Source organism: Chaetodon trifascialis, chromosome 20 (genome assembly GCF_039877785.1).
Source record: "Chaetodon trifascialis isolate fChaTrf1 chromosome 20, fChaTrf1.hap1, whole genome shotgun sequence".
Taxonomy (NCBI): domain Eukaryota; kingdom Metazoa; phylum Chordata; class Actinopteri; order Chaetodontiformes; family Chaetodontidae; genus Chaetodon; species Chaetodon trifascialis.
Window position 1 is genome coordinate 17,199,149 of NC_092075.1, and position 20,900 is coordinate 17,220,048.

Sequence of the window (20,900 nt, forward strand, 5' to 3'; positions counted from 1 at the left end):
TCACAAGGATGCAAAAAGTAGCTCATTTATTTTCTTCACTGTCAGATTAAAATTGTAGGTACACATTACTGGAGGCATCAATATAGTCTGAACTGACCGCATTTTAAATATGGTGTGGAAACATCAACTGCTGCAATTTCATGTGCAGCTTATTGTACCATCACATACAGTAGCAGTAATAATGTCTGCAGTAGTTTTAACACTTAAGTGACTTAATGCCTCAAATAATGTTTGCTGTCAGACTGCAGTCTTACACATCCAAGTACTTTAATTGGTGCAGCAGGAGGGTCCAGTGTCAAATCAAAGCTTTTCCCTGTTGTGAAGTACAGCTTCAGCGCTGTGGTACAGCATGGGAAGACAACACTTAAGATCACTCAAAAAGATACGTGGAAGGTCCGGCTTCTTCTCACAAAATAGGACGGAACAAATCTGGTGACATTTTTTACTTTTTTAATATAAATATGACAATCATAATTATCTCTGAATAGGCTATCTCTTATACCTGACTATTGTTGAACACAAAGGGAAGAAGAGGAACCAATTCACAAAAGATGCCAAGAGAGAGCCAAAAAAATAAAATAAAAAAATAAAATAATAATTATCACCATCATCATCACAATCTCCTCTGGAGTCTGGACTTATTTGGCCTATGGCCGCCCAGACCCTGAGGCACAACGAAAGTGAGAGGGACAGCTCCTCACTGGGTGGTCTGGGCTTTCAATCTGTGAAACACACTGCGCTGCTCAAACTCCTGGCAGCCACCGCTGAGGTGTTGCTGTCCAGTATGAGCAGTAAGGGTGTAAAGACAACTGTGAGCATAAATTTGTGACTGTTGAATATGAACGGTTCAATGAAAGAGGGGAAACATGAAGAGACTGAAAGAATATGATGAGAATATAACAGATGAATTAATAAAAGGTGTATATACACACAAAAAATGTTTTTTATTAGAAAAATAAACACTACAATGGCACAGGACAATAAGGGGACATACTAAATAAGTGTTTTTCCTTTTCTACCACAGAGCCATTGGGGACAAGTTATAAAAATAATTGTGTTTGTATTCAGAATTTTAAGGAAAGTAAACTGTTTACCCATGTTAAGCCAGGGAAGAAAAGGGCAGGTGGGCTGAGGGGGGGGAGAAAAAAAAATTGGCACAACATCACTTAAACAACAAGGCGGGTGTTACTCTGCCGCAGACAGACAGGCTGATGATGGGCAAGAGTGAGGCTTCCTCTGTCCACATCTAGAACAAAGTGGCAAAGACTAGTCACCCAGTAGCGACGGACAGGGATGCTGGTTGTCGGCGTTACCACAGATCACCCTGGAAGAGGCTGCAGGTGGGACACATGAAGTCACCCACACCAATCTCACATAAGCTCACCCCATAGTTAATTCACTTTATCCTGGAATATGTAGAGGTTGTTGGTAGTCGCAACTGCGATGATGTTGTCCTGGGGATGCCACGCAGTGTGAAGGATCTTCTTGTTGAAGTCCAAACTGTCCACGCTGATTTCATCCTTCTTGCGTTTGCCACCAGCGCACACCTTGCGGGGCTTTAGGACCTGCATGGGCTTGCTGTTTTCTCGGGACGCCTCCAAGGTTACATCCCGCCTGTGGCCACGGTCGAACATCCGGAAAAAGTTGTTGTATGAGCCAGTCATCACCACGCTGTTAGGGGGGGGAATATGAGAAAGGTGTGTGAGCCTTGAATACAAGTCGTTAAGTCAAGTTTAATTCTTCTTCATGAGGTGTTATTGTGTCTGGCCCCTGCATGTCCTCACCTGTCATTGCCATTCCAGCAGCATTCAAACTTATCAAAGATGCAGTCATTCTCGTAGAGCGAGCACAGCTTGCTCCTCAGGTACTCATGAACCTGTAATGACAGACGTAGGCGTGACGAGGCTCCCTTAAGACTCACATGACCTGAACAATCCGTATTACCACTGCAAATTTGGATTTACTGACAAAAGCTTAAACGTACACATAAACCACCTACATGCTTGTCATTATCTTAGTGTACTAAAGCCTGTGCACAGCAAAACCCATATTAATGGCACCTCCTAGTGGCCATAACCTAAAATGGCAAGAAATGAATCAAAAAAGGTGTGGTCATAGTTTTAGAAAAGTCTTTTCTTTGCATTATTACCTTTCATTAGTGTTGTGCTGTTGTGTTGGTATGAAAATTGAACTACAACACAACATCACTACTAAGAATAAATGCACATTATCTGTTAAATTAAATATGAAATGAGAATAAAATGGAATTTAGAGCTACATTTACAGGGTGTAGACACATTATCACATGGACAATAACAGGCCTGAAACAAATCCTACTTAAATGTCATTTTTGTGACTGTGAGAGAACAATAAATGCTCTACGCTTTGTGGGGTCTGTAGCAACTTGCCCTTCGTTAATCTAGTGCTAATTAAAGTGCTAAGTCACTCACAACCGGTTTACACTTGTGCAACAAACCAGACTCCACAGGGTGTTGCTGTGCATCTGTTTGCCAGTCTCACCTGATAGGTCTCCACTGGCCTGTTCTCCATGTTCAAATCCCAAATCTTCACAGACAAGTAGTCTCTGGTCATCATGTAGCGTCCATTGTGGCTAAACTTAACATCTGAGATTGAGGATATGATCTCAGAGAAGAAGGAGCGATTACTGGGATCTTCTGGCTCCTCAAACACTGGACAAGAGAAAGGAAGAGGATGCAAACATAAGTAAAATGATATATAGTCCAACTGGGCTTAGATTGGTTTCTGAGCAACATTAATAAGATGTGTACACACACTGCAGGTAGAAAACAAGGCTGTATGACTGAGAACTTGCAACGAGATAAACCAGAGAAGCTACTTTAATACCATAAACTGCACAAATCACAAAAGTAATGGATGAAAGATGGTTACAAAAAACAAAGAAAGAAAATCCCAAACAGGTGTGCAGAATTTTGTGTTGTGATCTTCTGTCAATATATAATACTTATATCTTATATTGACTGTGTGTCATGAGGGAAGCTTTTTACACTGTGGTCATTTAATGGAGGTTTTGCAGTAACATATCAGATGCATATGTTTGATATGTTTTGAGCAAACTGCAAGATTTTCATACATGCTGACCATACAAATTTAATATCCAGAATGAAGAAAGTTCTGTGCTCTGATGCAGCAGGAACACAGCAGACATTTCCACACACGTTAATGCTGCATTCTTTCTCCAAATTAAAATGAGATGATATTTAAGGTGTACAGGGACAAACAAATACAGGTGGCAGGTACTTAAATGGGACATGTGACATTGCTGGTGCACACAATCTCTGATGTGGAGAGAGCACAGCCTGCAGGTCTGACTCCGATGACAGGCAGATTCTTGTCTTGTTTTCATGCATACAAGGGATAAGAGAGCCAGATCACACATATATAAGGTTGGGAACACGAACACCACAGTGAATGCACTCCGGCTGTCAAAATTGGCCATCTTCAAAAAAAACAAACAAAAAAACATGTGTCTTTTAAAAGACCTAAATACCTACACATTCCAAAATAAACAAAATAGTGTCCTATACTGTGTTGTTGATTTATTCACTTGTTTCATCTTGATCTATGTTTCATTTTCAATCAAAATGATGTTGTGTGCAGTTTCTAGTTGGTGTCTGTCCACATGTCCTGGAAGATTTCCCATGTTTTTATGTCCAAGTGACTAATGGAGACAACAATTTTTGAAAATGGTCCAGTATTGAGTGAGAGCACTGTATCTGGCAGGCGCAACACAGGATGTAATGTAATCCCTCCAGACATTTGTGGACTGTCAATGTACGTCCACTTTAAGTGCTTGTAAGTGTCTGACAACATTATGGAAATGATCCCTACAAAGAGCAAGATCCTTTTGTTTAACCAGAAACAGACGCTGCATCACCCTCACCAAAGCCACCAGGCTCGGAAAGAGTAATCTTATCAATGTGAAACACACTCCACAAAAACAAAATAAAACTCAACAAAACCCTCCTGGTTCCTCTTCACTATTCCAATAAACGTCACCAACTCAGGTTTGGTTGACACAAACTCTTACTTCATTGAACTGGGAAAGGAGCAAGAGAGAGGGTGGACATCGAAGAGGCTGCGAGGAAAAACAGCCTGTCGAGACAGAATATTTTGACATCTAATTCTGGAATTATTCCCACTGTTATGATCTGAGAGATTTAAATATGTTGGACTTCAGCAGAAAAAAAGTTAGTTAATTACTGGACAATGGAAGCTCTGGTTTTGTGACTCCTGTCTGTCATGCAGTGTATTCAGTACAGCTTCCCCTGGCCCCCACCCCGCCACAATCAGATATTAATTTACACAATCAAATGTCTGGATTTTTTTCCCAATTCAATTCTATATTTTCAAATTTAGAATATTCATTGACTGCCCTAGAATGAGCCATCGAAGAATGACGGATATCAGACTGCCACAAGCAGACAAAACCTGTCTGTTAAGCAGTCAGCCTATAGTGGAGTCTCCGAGACTCAGAGAGTGTCAGACTGTGCTCAGTGCTGAGATGTATCAGCATTTTTGAGCTGTTTATCATGTCAAATCTTTCCATCACTGCTCAGTCACTATTTTTCTGACTGCCAAGCTCCTGAAAAACTCCAGAGGCAGAAAGAGTGTTGGGTTACGATTATGTCACGGCGCTGTGACATAAAACAGAGTTTTTAATAAGGTGACTTTGATATGTTCTGCTTTCTTGTATGGATATGTTTGAAAATGTAAAATATACAAAGGTAATTAAAATGTCACCTTTTAATGTGGTGAAATGTCATTAAAGACGCACAGAGGTAGAGGACTGGTGATTAAAAGGGACCGAAGCAGGTACTCACATTTGGAGTGCTTGTCACACAGCGCTGAAATCCTCATGTCACACAGACGGATGGTTCCTTTGCTGCTGCTGTAGACGAAGGTGTTACACTGATGAGGATGGAACTCTGCTGCTGTGATCACCTCTGTTAGCTCCTCCATGTTGGCCGGTTTAATGTCAACAATATCTGAAGAATACAGGGTTAAGAGGAATACAATAACAAACATGTTGTTCACACATCTGCACTCCAGACACTGATGTTGATCAGTCTGCCATTCCATAATTGCATATTCAGATGAGTTTCATGGATTAGGCAGGTGCGCAGACACAAACGCCATCATGTGTTTGAGGATACTGAAGCTGCGGTCAGTGATCTCCAGGTGCCAGAGGTTGATGCGGAGGTCGTCTGCAGACAGATAGGTCTCATTGTCACTGTTGACTGAGATAGAGTTGATATGGTAGGTGTGAGCGTTGGCGAACACCCTGCGTGGACTGGCTTCTACCATGAGGTCCATGGGTATTAAAACTGGTACCTGAGATAAGAACAAACAGGACATCATTTGAAACTCATATAAAAGGCAGCAATTATTTTTGAAGCTCTGAAAGCTCCTTGTGGCGCATTTCTTGTCTGTCACACACCTCATAGAGTTTAATTTCCAGAGCAGCCAGACAGTGTATAACACAGCATTCTGGGTACTAACCTAGCTAGATGGAATAGCAGTTAAGCAGTTAACGCCCTTCTCTATATAGAATGGATTTCAGCTGCTTCCTTCAGTCATTCATCTGACGTTAAGTTTGGCTAACAGATTTGCTTCTTTTAATCCATACAGCAGTCTACACAGGCCATAAGATAAGAGGTGTGATATCAGTCAGTGCTGCACTTGTTGGGCGCAGAGTGAGTGAGAAGGGCTGCTGAATGCATTACGAAGAAGAACCAGGGGAGAAATCTGTTAAAAATTAAAATGCCTTTATCAAAAAATAAATAACCTTTATTTAAAATTTGTGCCAACATGCGAGTGTAAAACGTGAGCCTTTTGGATCAATGCCTTGACAACTACACACCCTGAAGGTGCATGATTCTGACAGGAACCCAAACATTAGCTCCAACATTTGTAGATGCACAAATTGCAAGCTGTCTGCAAGTCATCTTTGCTGTTAGCAACAGAAAAGGAAGCCAAACCGGTGGCCCTCAATGACTCGAAACACATTTCACACTTTTGCATACAAGCGTGTCAGATTTTCCGAGTTAGAGGCACAACCATTTAGACATCATATAGAGCCCACAATAAAGCCCTCACACCCACCAAATGTTTTTTCGGTTATTTTGGCTGATTTGACATCTCAGGACAGTGTTAGCATGTAAGGACAGCACTTGACTCACATTTAGCTAGGCCTGTTAGAAGACTGTTAGTTTTGTTGTCACACCTGTTAGGGCAGGAAAACTTACACCTATGTATAAGATTCTCTTAAATATATAATTTGGTGATCTCAGCAAGCTGCCAGCAGAGTTTCACCGAAGTTCAACCTAAAAAAAAGTACAATCAGCCAGAATAACTGTGGGTATTCAGGGCAATTCATACATTTATATTCATTTTATCGACCTTAAGTGTAATCTGAGCTGTCTGCATTACCCACAGAAGCAAACCTACTAAACTGTACAGCACTGCTCTCTCACTATATCAAGTATCAAATACATGTGAATAGAGCTACAGATTATTTTCAGTTCTGTGTCGAAACCCTTGGCTGGATAATAATCCCACCCCTTTAAATGCCCCTCAGGTTGTGTTTGGCTCAGGGACTGACCCGCAGTGACGTGATAGTGTTGGGGTCTTTGTAGCGTCCATCCTCCTCTTTGAGATTATAGCCCTCTGGTCTCTTGTCTCGTTCACTGATTTTCCACAACTTGATTGTTTTATCTGTCAAAAATAAAAGAAATTACGTTAATAACAGCACTGTCTTTTCAAAGGACAAATGTACAGTATTAGCATAAATATGCGGGGGTCAAACAACCTGGATATGTTGCTCAGAGTCTGGCTACAATTCAGAGATATCAAATAACAGATTGTAGTACAAAAGGGGAATGGTTAAAAGGAATTTTAAGGATCTTTGACCCCTCTACACCCGGTATTAAACTGTGATCTGTATCCCGAAACAATATTGACATAAGGCGAAACACATATTGATGTGAGGTGTAAATACATGGTAACTGATGAGATCTGCATGACCACATCTGGTAGTTTTTAGCAAACCTAGTCACTGTTAAAATTTAGAGGTCGAGCAAATCAGAAGGCTGAAAGGAACGCACCTCCAATTGCTGATTGTATATCTATTCAGCACCATGAAAACACCCAAAGATATGGTATTAAACAGAACTGTGTAAAAAATGAAAGTAATATGGGTGGGAAACGAATGACACACAGTAAGAAGTAACAGTGTGTGTGATGGTGCGTGCTGCACTCCTCTTTGCATCTGATCAGCTATTAACAAGGCATAGAAATGATATGCCAGAGGCTAGATAAATTATTAATTTATCCTGTCACAGAGTAGACGTACACATCAGTACTACAACAAACCGAAACAAACTGACAATATTTTTTATAATGAGAAAGAGCAACTTAACTTTAACCTTTAACTTATGCTAAGTTGCAGATTTTATGATAATTTTAAATCTCCAGTGATACATAAGACTTTTTAGGGAACACCTTCATGCAGGATTACGATGGTCCAAGAAAGATGAGAAGAGCCTGCACAGTTTGTTTGAGGCAGATAATGGAAAGTATTACTAATCACTATTTGAATTACCAGGAACATTACCAGGAATTTTGAGAGGAATTATGCTTTCTGAACTATTAATTTGAGTTCTTGTTTATATTTGACTGTGAGGTGTACAATAGGCTTTAATTTTATGTGTTTAAAAAATATCTGGATATGTGCTAAATGAATATCATAAACTTACCGTTAGTTGACAGGAGGAACTGGGCAGCATTCTTCTGAGGCAGCCAGCGAATCTTGTTGATCTTCTCTTCTATTTCCAAACTCTTCAAGTAGTCAAACTCGGGCTCATGGCTCTGGAAAGTGCTGTAAACATTGTATTCGCTCCGGAACTGAGGCTGATTCTTATTCTGCCGGGAATCGGGTGAAATATCAAACAAAGATGAAAAGAGCAGACGTTAGAAGAACAAGACAGCGATGATCATTTTTGTTCTATATTTGATGAGTTTCATTCTAGAAACACATATCCATCTCTTAGAAAGAAACTACTTCTTTCTTTTACAAAGAAATAAAACTGGCATGGGTGTAAAGCGCAACACTAGTTAAAATTTAATAAATTCAATAAAACTCTTACTCTTTTTTTTTCCCCTTTACATTTGAGTAATTGAGTTCAGGAGGTGAGAATTTCTAAAATGGATAGCTTGTGGGAATAAAAGAGTAGAAAAAACAAACTTGGAGCTGTACCTCTATTTCTTGCTGGAAAATAACTACGCGCCCACCCTTGTCTCCCGTGGCCAGCAGCTCCCCTGTGTGGTTAAACTCAACTGTGGATATGATGTCCGCTGCAAAAAAACACAAACATGACATTTAAGTCTCTGCAGTAATGTTATTTTTAAACTGGTGACCAAAGATAAAACAACGTCTCTCCAATACTAAAGACAATAAGGAACCACTCAGTTCACTCAAATAACCCTGGATTTATCTCTCCAAGAATCAAGAGCACTAGAGAGACGAGCGTGCAGGCCAGAGATGCAGAGGGATTCGAGAGCATGTAGAGCAGATGAAAATGATCAGTAACCTAGTTTTTTCCTTTTCTCTCCCCCCACACTCAGACAGCATTACATGTTTCCCCAGCAGCAGTATGCTGCGTTATAAACAGAAACTCTCTCACAAACACATACATGCTTACTTAACCCTTTGTTGCACACTGGAGCAGAAAGACAATGCTGCAAAAGGTCATATAGGAGGTCTTTGCGTGTGTCATACTCCCTGAGGCCCAAAGTAGTGGGTAATACTTTTGACTGAGACGCAAAGCTATATGAGAGATACTTAAAAGTGCTCATCTATTAGAGCAGTGACTAACTATTTTTCATTATCCATCAGATGAGCATTAGTCTATAATATGTACAAAATAATAACCAGACCAAGCCTCCTTCCTTTGCACAGAGTCATTTCCCATTCTGCACTCTATTGAGTTATTGGCTATGAAGAAACCAGTGTTTTTGAGCTTGAGTATACCTCCTTAAAACCATTTTTTTCATGATTAATATGTCACTGTAGGAAATGTGTGCTTTTACAAATTGATAAGTGTTAGTGAATTGCATTCAATTTTTCAATAAAAATGGACATAACTCATGCTGTATATTACAATGTAAGATTTCCTTATTATTTACAGAAAGTTATGCTCTTATCTAGGACTGTACGCCTTTGTATTTAGAGGTTTAGCCACACTATTACCTGAAGCTCCATGGTGGCTAATGTCAAAATCAAAATTGCAATGTGCAAAATGCAAGGTGCTGCAGTTTTATAGGGACAGATGCATGGCCACTGCTCCTGATATTTTGTGTGGAACTTCTTTAACGTTAACCCAATTCACAATTTCTACTTTCTACATTTACCTCACTCTGTTTGGCGTTGCAAAGGAGTTAAAAGACCAGTCCAATCAGCCAGCCATGAGTGAGGAGGGGGAGTGAGAGGGATAAAGTCCAGTCAGTCTCTTGAAATGACATTCGTCACCCATGATCATCCCCACTTGATATTTGGGTGAAGACAGGGGAATGAATCCAGCACTACGATTGGTTGAACGGTCTTCTTCTTTAACTTTTCGTCAGGCTAGAGACTGCTGCCTCATGCTGTTATACTTGAGTACTGCACGTACACAGTTGAACTCACAAGTGTCATCAGCTTTACACACAGCTTAGAGTGACAAATCATACCAGTGAACTTTAATGTCAAAATGTCAAACTTCTTCACAAAATGTGTACAAGCTGGAAGGTCTGCAATTGCCATTACAGGTGTTAAAACAAATACGGCTACAGCAAACAACTGCCCAAATGCATTAGTTACGAATGGAATTAGTTACCAATGAAAGTCACTGTGTAAGACTAAGAATGCAGGCAAAAATGTACCATTTTTCTCTCTCCGTGGCAGGAATGTGTTAATGGGCTGAAACATGGCATACGGCTGCAGAACATCATGAGCTGAAAAGCATTACAGTAAAGCATGTTGCCATTCTTTAGATTCTAGCTACACAGCCATTAGTGTGTTCGGAACAACAGGCTACACACAAAGAGTGCTGTGATCTAATAGCCTTTTTTTCATTTGTTTAGGGATAGAAAACATAAGACACAAGACAAAAAGCTATAATACCTGATGAATTGCATGAGTGGCTCTATGAAACATCTGATAAAAAAAACAACCCAAGAGAAACTATCTTTTCTAACACAAATATTCTCTCAAAGGTGCATCAAGTCTGAGTAGAATATTTTGCGTGTCCTGGGGAGTAACCATCAGCAATAAATTGACAGAAAGAACGACAAAAGTAGAAAAATTAAATAAAAAATGAATAAACAGACAAACAGAGCTTAGTTGTTCATTTCAATGATGATTTGACTGCTTTGGGACAGCAGGGGTGCCACCGTAAAGTGCTCTAGCAAAAATGCAGAGTTGTCTACTTAAAAAAAAAGTTTATAGAGTTTATAGAGAGGTGTTGATTCAACTGTATGGTCATGGTAGTATGTGGTGCTGTTGAATTGCATTGTGTTATACTGAGGTGTCTCTGTGATTTTATCCACTCTATTTACATCAATGACAGCAAAACACCTCTCTGAAGCAGTTTCTAGAAAAACATAACTTTCTTGATGGTTATGATTGATCGCAGGACTGCATTAGTTTAAGCTTGGTGTACCTAATAAACTGGCGACTGAGTGCAATGAAATGCAACATTATCCATCAACATAATGCACTGGCCAGTCAAATACATGTATAAGCACACATTCAAGACAAAATGACTTACACCAGGAATGGTGTGCCATTGTTTACCTTGCACTGAGATGGGGGGCAAAATCACTGCTGCTGTGGTAACTCTTTAGAAATCCTGTCTAATGGGAGTACAAACTACTGTGTTTTATACGCCTTCATACTTCATATTCTCTGAACTGTCCATTACCAGATATCTGGCCTGCTAAAGGCCCTGTTGTTGAATTTCCCTGTAGTGGGGACATCTGCCCTGCACCAAGAGCAACCAAGATCAGAGTCCAAGATACAGGCATGGCACAAGTGGCATCTGTCTGCAGCTCTCTGCAGGACTTTGTAGTCAGTCATCAACCTCAGTGACAAATAAGGTTACACTTCCTGTAACTTTAAGAGCCTTCCAGTGGCTTGCCAGTGGAAAGCTTTTAATGTGAAGCAGCAAGAGCCGGAAGTAATTGGTTTGCATTAGCTCCAATACAGCCATCGATTCAGAAGACAGGCTGCTGTATGATGAAAGCAGAAACAGAAGGTAGGAGAGGAACCAGAGAGACTTATGTTAAATGGCAATTGTTCATTTTTGAAAGTTAAATATATTGATCCTTTTAAAAGTGTCACTTTCTCTCTAGTCAACTGCATGATGACCACACCTGACAAGCAAGTCAACAGACAGTCACAGCTAAGACTCATACTGTTCTGTTGCAGGGAGAGAGCGGTTGCGGGAAACACATTGTTGAAATGCACAGCATCACGGCTCACCACACAACAGCACGGCTAAACCGTGTGACATCTAGTTAGTGGAAATGGAACAAATGAGGAAGACACTGAGCAGCTATCGGTTTGTATTCCCTAATACCCACTGGTGCTTTACACTTAAAAATGCTCCATTTAAGCAGAGCTCATACCTTCAGCTACGTCATCATCGATGGCTCCTTTCACCTGAGAGAAGCACCACTGCATGTCACCTCCAGGTCCTGCAGAGATAAAAACATTGAAAAAAACATTTCAGTAAAATTTTGGCAGGTTCCAAGTATACTACATATAACTTAATATCAAGCTTCATGATGTTTCCCAGATTTGAACTGTTCTGCGGTAGGCATCTACTATGATGTACAAGTAGTTTAGACAAACTAAGATGGCAAAGCTTAAAATTTTTTTTGGATAATGAAACATGAACAAGAATTAACTACATGATATGGTATATCAAACCAGTGAGAGTGTGTTTGGATTTTCCATGCTCACACAAGTAAGTAGTTCAAAAATAAGACCTCTGTGAAGAGAGTTTTGTTTCAGCATACTGTCAGTCTAGGGAAGCAAGGGGTGGCAGTCCTGCTGCAAAAATGTGTGTGGCATTCTCCACTAATAATGTCTGCAAGTCTAGCCTCAAAAGAAAAATCAAATTGATATCCAATAAGACCTTTTAATCTCTCCTAAAACTAAAATCAAGATACAGATATCCCTGAACTGTTCCACAGATGGTACCTGAAAGACCAGTTACGTTATGGGAAGATTCAGAAGCACAAGTAACTTGGGTGTCAAAGACCTTTAACAATCAATGAGTGTATACATGCATCCACCAAATAAAAAAATCTGATTTAAGCCATAATTGCTACTGTGGTTTTCACACTCAGAGAGAAAGTCCATGAACAAATTGCCTGATGAGACATGTTCTTTATAGAGGTTCTTCTACCTGAATGCTCCCAGCCAACATCAGACAGATTAAAAACAGGCCCTTGTTCAAAAAGTCACCAAAGCAGGAATTGATGAGTTCATGAGTTAGATGTTGCTTTACTGTTGCTGTTTTGGGGACCCTTTTGTTTGTTTTTGTTTATTTTTCGGTGCCATGGGCATATGACAATTTCTTTTTGTTTGTTTCCACTGTAGACTGCTACTGTCTGCAGTTTCATGTGTAAAGTCGGTTTACTTGTTTTCTATCTTTGTATTTGGCTTGTAGTGTGCTTTTTTTGTTAACACTATGTGACTGTTGCTTTTTTTTTATTTTCTTGTTCTGTGCGGACCCCAGGTAAACTAGCAACCACTTTGTGAAAGCTAATTGGGTTCTATATGAAGAATAAATAAAGAATGAAGAATACACTCTTGGAACATCTTTTAGAGTAAGCCTGGGTGACAGTTATATCAGCAAGAGATGCTCTCATGTCAGGTTCCTATGTTAAAAATACATCCACAAGAAATAACATGCTGCTCTGTTTGAAAATGATCAACATTTGCCTCAACAGGTTCCTCCATCAACACAGCTCATTGCACAATACAGGTCGTTGAATTCTGCATATGTTTAACTGTGATGATTGCCGTTAGTACACAATGAAAACTGGTCGGATTTGTGGATAACAATGTCCAAGATGTAGTCGAACAGCTCTGCAGAATAATCAAGGACATTCATGAGTCACTGTAGCTTCATCATACACCCGTATTCTGAAATGAATCATGATTTAAAACAAAAAGCCAGGACAGGGTTGGTCCTGGCCAGGATAAAACGCAACACTCTGGTAGATTTGCCTGTATTTACTGCAGAGAGTAAAGCATAAAGCAAACAGGTGTTTAATGTTCAAATCATATCATCAGTTCAACGAGAGGATGATGTGCAACACCTCTGTCCTAAGACCAGTGCCATTTCCCCGCCCAAATGGACCAAATATAGGTACTAAACATGTTAGTAGTAGACTATTTTTTGCACAATGAGTAAATAACGTTACCCATCAATCTCTTTCGGCTATACGGAACTAAAATCGCATACCATTTTTAATTACTATCATTCGCTGGTTAAGTGTCAGCTAATGAATGAAATGTGAAATGCTACGTAAGGCTAAATAAATCTTTGACTATCTAGATCTTATTGGGGAGGGGGGTTCCGCTTCAATATAGTTATGTTCCCAACACTTGCCATCTTAACATTTCGGTCCTTTTTGTCAAAATTTGCAAAGAATATTGAACAGCTCGTTCAGTCTGCAGCAGGCCTGTAGTACTAGCCTGCATGTGGACAATGTCAAAGTTTGAGCTAACCTTAGCTAGCCTGGCTTGTCAAGCCAGTCATGGCATGTTTCAAGAAATTTGTGCACTGGAGTGGAAACCGCCAGCTTTACTCTTTGGCTATTTGCGTCCTGTTCCGACATTAATCGCAGACTCAGATGACTTCAATGAGGGGTTTTAACGCCCAGTCCCGTGCACAAGGCTAAGGAACAACCGTTAAAGCCAGTTGACGTTGGGTTAGTGTCGCGGATAGCTATGTTTGGCTAACACGGTATGCAGCGTTAGCTTGCAACACAGGTCCCGGGTCGGTGATAATGGTAAACAGCTACCGTTTGCTAGCAGCAATTGGCTAAATAGCTTTAGCCGGCAAAACAGGCCAGACTGGGGATGACACTTGAATGTGCTGGCTAGCTAACGTTAGCACTAGCTTGCTAAGTTGTGTTAGCTAGCTACTGTTAGCTAAACTGACACTCGCCTGGGTTAGCGTAATCTTGCAAACGTCGGACGCTGTTTGTTGGAAAAGACTGGCGTTGTGAAAACGCCGGGCTGTTGTGTCTGTAAGTATAATGGTTAAATGGAATTACCTGCCATGTCGAGACAGACAGTGGAGCTTGCCTCAGTCAGTCACGATCCTGCTTCCCACTCCCACGCGCTGGTTCGTGGGATCTGAACTTTTCTTCCGCCGAATCTCTGCTGTCTGTGTGCGCAAACCTGAATGTCAGGCGCGAAATTAAACACTGGTCACTTTATTCCTCCCCCCTTTTCTTTCCCGCTCCCCTCGCTGTTGTTCCACTCCGTGTGACAGTCACTCTACCCCTCTGTCTCTCTTGCCGCATCCCACAAGTCACTTCTTCCCCACCCCTCTTGAGTCTCTTTCCGCACGTGAACCAAAGGGTTTTTAGAATGCGCGCTCACTCAGCATGGCAGACACACGGGCACGCGCGTGCACATACATGAAGCGACATCTTGCCGGTCGGGATGGAGTATCATTGTCTTCATCGAGCAGTAACACAGTTACTTGTAGCCAAGCACTCTGAAAAAGTACAAGCCATTTTATTACTTGGTAACATTTGGTCACAATGAACCAACTGTCTCCTTGTAACAGATACTGTCAAAAGTTGTGGTTGTATTATTTTCATATTAAAGTTCTCAAATGAATGAAATCAATGAGAATGCATGTGTATGTTAAGTCTAAGCAGACAATACTGCACATACACGTTAACCACCAATACAGTGTGCACATAAATCACCCCTGCATAATACATAACCATACATATCTTACAGTTTGCGTTGCACTGCCATGCACTCTTGCAATGACATGCTCATCACTTGTCCCTCACTTGAAAATTTGTTGTTTGCAAAGAGATCAAGAGCGACTGAAATCACAAATTCTTAGTATGTGTCAACACATTCGACCAATAAAATAAATTCAGATTCAGAATCTGAAATAGACAGCATTCCTGACTAATTGAAGAACAGTGTGGATGTAGTTTTTGACTTTCCAGAAGTAAATGTACCAAAGCACTCCAAAACCAGGTAAAAAAAAATACTCAACAAAATAGCGTTTGCAGTCAGTTATTTTCCACTCTTGACACACAAACAGATCCCGATCAGAATCTTCTCCACACCAAATGACATAGAAAACAAAATACCCATCACTGCTGAGCTATACTGACATTTGTACAAATAAAGCCTTACAAGGGATGTATCCTTTCAAGTTTCTTGGGAAGCCTTAGTAAAACTATTTCAAGAGTTACTGACACAAAGCAACAAGAGATTTACTGCAGTGAAACTGAACATTTTTGTCTGCTAGACAAAAAGTTTGGTTGTGCAATGCTTAGCTGTTTCTATTTGCATTAACTTCATGCTTCACTCCAAAAGTGAGATCCAGCATCAAATTTTGCAACTTAGCTAGAACAATTGTCAGTGTTGCAACATAATCTTCAGGACAATCATAGCAATTATGTACATTTTGGATTCTCTGGGTTTGAGTAGGTGAGCTGACAGAGAAAGCTGGAAAAAGAGGAGAAACTGTATATTGCAAGAGTAGAGCAAAGGATAGACTTCAATCTGCTTATTTCAAAAAGGCTGTTGCTATACACTTGATTATAGAACCACAGTGTAACAGTTATGTGTGCAGATTGCAAGTGAAAAACAAAGTTCTGTTATAAGAGCTGTCATATAATACCAGTAATAGAAATTAAGCCTATAGTCACATCCTTAATATGCACGTCCATGCATGACTATTGCAACCCAAAATGTACCTCTGCCCTGTCTTTTATTGTCAGACCTTCAGAACAAGATATTCCTCTTCTCCTTCCACTATTTTCAGCCAGTCATGTATAGTGTGAAGGAACCACAGTCTTTGGTGGACTCTGTAGGGGGATTGAAGGGCTTGTCAGATGTCTCAGCACCACAAACACAGAGGCCTTCAGATGTCTAAGTGATAGTTTCACCGCCCTCATGGACACAGATCCTTCATCCTTAGAAGAAGTATGCCCACTGAAGAAAAGAGAAATACATCAGTCCAAAGCTGCAGCTGCTAAGAGATGCAGGAACGTGAGGAATATCATCAAATCAAATGGCAAGCCCACGAGACAAGAAACTAAGATGAATATCTCAGCTGGAAGCATATTCAGCTGAAGTCGAGCTATCAAAACTGCCAGTTGCAATACGTTATTAGACTCAATGAAGCTGTCAGTCCACTCCCAGGAGCTGCTTTCTGACCCACTTCACCTGTCAATGATTTCGAGCCCTTTAATTGACGTTTCCAAGGATAAGATCTCCCTCAATGTTCTTCAAACAAGCAGCAGCAGTGCACCCCTCTGCTCTGCTCCCCAGCACCTGCCTCTCATCACAGAGACAGACAGCACAAACAACTTTCAGCAAAGAAACAAAAGGAAAGCAGAGCGGGGTTCTGGGCACCTCTGTTGAAAAGCCTCAGATCTTGCAGTGACCAGCTGGCAGCCTTAGTTTCATGTATCCATCCTTCAAGATATGCCACAAACCTCTCTCAGCTCTTTTCACTGGGACCGATGTATTTCAAATGACAGTTGTTCACAGTGAGGACTGTGGACGATCCAGAGTAAACCAGACAGTTTCCAGGTAGAGACATTGCTGGTCAGGATGTAAATGTAACTTTTTATGCTTTCAGGTCATAAATCAAATTTCATTTAATCCATGCAGTGGTGCTTTAAGCTAAATGCTAACATTAGAATACTAACATCACACAAAGACAGTGCTAACATGATCTTTAGCTGGTCTAATGTTTTTGCTGACTACTATCTCAGATTAGTGTGTTAGCATGGCAACAGTTTTCTAATTAGTGGTCAACAGAAAGTACAGCTGAGACTGAATGTCCGCAGTTTTGCAGGTATTTTCCATGGCAGACTGAAAACACATATGTTCAGACTCCACCTTGTCCCATAATTAAAAAAAAAACAAGAAAAAAAAAATGACAAAACTCTTTCACCAGCCATCCTCTATGGAGTGGTCTGCTGACATGAAGAGACTTCATAGACTGGTCAAGGCCAGCTCTGTCCTGTGATGCCCACTTGACCTGTTTCACTTATTATATTGTTTACTTATGTATCATATCTTGCTTTTCTTTACTGATGGTTTATACTTGCTTATCACTATCACTTGCTGCTGCAACACTTCAATTTTCCCTTCTGTGGGATTGAAAAAGATTATCTTATCTTGTCTTATCTTGTTTTGAAATGTGGCACTTCAAACAGTTAAGCATATTTGATTTGATGCTGATGTGGATGCATGATTCTTGCAAATTCTTGGGTTGTAACCACATCTAAACATATAATAAAATAAATGTTATGCAATGTTAATTCATTTGGTCATAAACCAAAAAAACTGGCCAAGTTCAATGTTGATCTAGTTAAGGAATGAGCAAATGCAGGAATCACAAACACAATTCATCCTGATGGGAATGCATTTCAATAAATGTTGTGTAAACTCAGTTTTCAACCTCATGGTGACACTAGAGGAAAAGTCAAGCAATCACCACATTCAGATTGATTACATGCTGAATCTTCTGAGGACCATGAATGTCTGTACAGAATTTCCTTGTAATCCATCTTGTTGAGATATTGTTGTCCAGAAAGTGGTGCACCTACCAACAGACCTACACCGACAGACATCCAAGAGAGCATCAGTTATTAGAAAACGTAAGAGATTGTTGCGATACTTATAAAGTAATTAAAGCAATGTTTTAGGTGAGTAAATTTGTTGTAATTTTGCAAATAAAATCAAAACTATCTACATGGATACCAGTAGGGGTACATGGGAAAATATATCTTTTGTGATTTGTGTGAACTGACCACTGAAGTCAAACTCATGTCCAAGTTTCAAGTCTCAAGTGTACAGCTGTGTCTGCTGAGGGTTACTCAACTTCCTGTTAGGCTGAAGGCAGCTTGTGTTGTTGTCTCATACAGCAAAGCACAAAAGACAAGACAACAAGACTTCCTTCTTGGAATGTTTTCCTGCATGACTGGAGCCCTTCAGTGTGTGCATGAATTACAGCTCCTAATTTTAGACACTGGTTGACACAGGCAATGTACATCAGTGACAGTCATTTATCAGTCCAGTATCTGTTCAAGGAGACATTCCATTTGCATAAATCTGCTATTGACATTTTGTCCCCCAGGACACTAAAAGTATTTTCCTGCTGTGCTGATGAAACATGTTGTTATCATGTACTGTAATAATATACAGTAAATAAAAATATACAGTAAGAAACCCGTTGACCTTCTTCATTATCACAGAATACATTCGTTTAATTTGACATAAACAACATTAAGGAAGTAAAAGAGGAAAAATCTGAGACATAAGATCTGTAATTTTTCACCTACCTCAAATTTGCTGTTAAATTATGAGTAATAATAATACTAATCAACTTTATTTATATAGCACTTTTCTTAACAATGAGTGTTTTACAAAGAAAAAATAAAAACAGAAAAGCAAGATATAAAAGGCCAAAGACATGAATACAGAGCAAGTAAAGACAAAAAAAAAACAATATAAATAAAACATATATTAAACATTTCTAATAGCTTTTACAAAAAGAAAATTTTGAAGAAGAGATTTCAAAGAAGCTCAAGACTTAGTGTGTCTGAGTTCACACACAAAGGCAAAAGGAAAAAGGAAAGGAAAGCAACCATCTCAAAATGCTACCTTGTCATTACCTTTGTTGACCGGTAAACAGTCTCGTATTTGTCTAGAAAGCATGGCAGCTGTCAGGCAGAGTTTAACTCACCCTCTGTCACTCTCTTTTTGTCCACTAGAGGGTCACAAAGATTTGAAAATGCAGGTTTATGGTAGAACGTTTGGGTCAATTAATCTCTCTCCACATCATTTATTCATGGAAGTAATTAATCAGGATTTACAAATCATACTGGCATCACAAGGCCTCTGAAAAATCCTAAATGCACCTATAAATATTTGAATGTGGCCTTGCTCATCTGGTAAAAGGGTAAAAATAACTATATGTTGCTTATTATAATACCACAACAGACAGGTAAAATATCATTTGGGTTGATGTATCATTGTTAGACAGTAACTGACAAATCACACGTACCTATGATTAGTACATTATTATTTGTAGTAGGAGTAGTAGCAGTAGTAGAGGTGTCATGGTATGCCTATCGACAATAGAAGAGAAGACAAAGTAAATGTACTCACAGAGACAGACAGCACAAACAACTCACAGCAGACAAATGAAATGGAAGCAGAGCAGGATACTGGGCACCCCTGTTGAAAAGCCTCAGATCTGGCAGTGGCCAGCTGGCAGCCTCAGTTTCATGTATCCATCCTTAAGGATAAACCACAAATGTCAGCTGTTTTCACTGGGACCAGTGGATGTCTTTCACAGCGAGGACTGCGAACTGTGCAGAGTAACCAGGACATTGTTCCCAGGAAGAGACAAAATAAATGTTCAACAGTGTAAAATCCCACAGATTTGGTGGCAGTCTGGCAGTTGTGGACAGCTGGTTAGTCTGCTGTCTCTCTTATCCTTCATGTACATCGTACAACAAAAACAATTGAAGCAAAAGACTGTGTTTGCTGCAGGAAGTGCAATATAATGCAATTGGAATAAATCTTTAGTGCATCTGTTAAGAACATAAAGGGACAATAAAATGGATGTAACATTAATAAGGTGAAACCATTACTGGTTCCAGTTTCTGTGATAATGGAGGGCTAGATCCTCTGCTAGACAGTTTTGACCAAGTCAAAACTGTCACCATGGTGAGACTGTCTTTGACAGCCAACCAGATATGTGAGGCAGTCACCACCCATGACAACCACCTGCACCGGAGCCATCGGAGCTGAAAGATTTCATGTTTCCAGGCCTGCCTCTACATCATCCAAGGAGATCCACAGGGACTGTTCACTGACTTCCAAAAAGCATTTTGCTGGTTTACATTGCTACAGATGGCTGCATGTTCTCATTATCCAGCTTTGGACGATACTTTTGTAAAACATAAACATGCTGTCCCTGCCACAACACCCGATGCTGAGTTCCTTAATTCACAGGTGGCCAAAAAGACAAATCCTTTGGTTTTAGAAGACAGAAAGGATATCAAAATGATAATTTAACACATGTTCTTATAAAGTCAGTGTAAGCTGTGTTTCCTTTCCCTCTATAGCTTTGGATATTGTTGCACAGTGTTTCGTGGTCTGAAATGTAGTGTTTAGAGGAAACAAATTATGAACCTGCACAGCCGATGTCTCATGCAGGTGCTTATGTAATGTCTTGACACATTATTATTATGTAATTATGGTGATGTAATTATTATGATGGAATTAATAAATTGAAAAAACAGTGGGCAGTAATCTCCTTTCCTTAAAAACAAGTTTAAACTCACAGGGCTTCACTTTGCCCCATGACAGGGACTGCAAACCTTGACATGAGCAGGTACATTCACACGACGAGAAGCATGCACGAATACATCATATTAAAGATTATTTCATATGTAGCCTCAACTGAATTGATATATAACACACATGCACCACACGCAGTCTGCATTACAGTCGTGTAGAGTAAGGCTGAACAACTAATCAAAATATTATTGAAATTGCAATATGGCCAAGTGCAAGG

General features: G+C 40.0%; 2 protein-coding genes across 2 annotated transcripts in view; one reads left to right on the forward strand and one right to left on the reverse strand.

Annotated features, from left to right (window-relative positions):
* The window catches only part of barhl1b (BarH-like homeobox 1b), a 336,897-nt gene that overhangs the window by 247,937 nt on the left and 68,060 nt on the right, over positions 1-20,900 (forward strand). The gene's annotated exons all lie outside the window — the stretch shown is intronic.
* ppp2r2ab (protein phosphatase 2, regulatory subunit B, alpha b) lies at positions 10-14,655 on the reverse strand. Its single transcript, XM_070989504.1, has 10 exons — positions 14,374-14,655; positions 11,707-11,775; positions 8,297-8,394; positions 7,797-7,962; positions 6,644-6,756; positions 5,196-5,373; positions 4,863-5,027; positions 2,521-2,690; positions 1,785-1,876; positions 10-1,671 (listed from the first exon to the last, which is right to left on the reverse strand). The coding sequence occupies exons 1-10, from the start codon at positions 14,378-14,380 to the stop codon at positions 1,392-1,394; spliced, it is 1,338 nt and encodes a 445-aa protein (XP_070845605.1). The 5' UTR covers positions 14,381-14,655; the 3' UTR covers positions 10-1,391.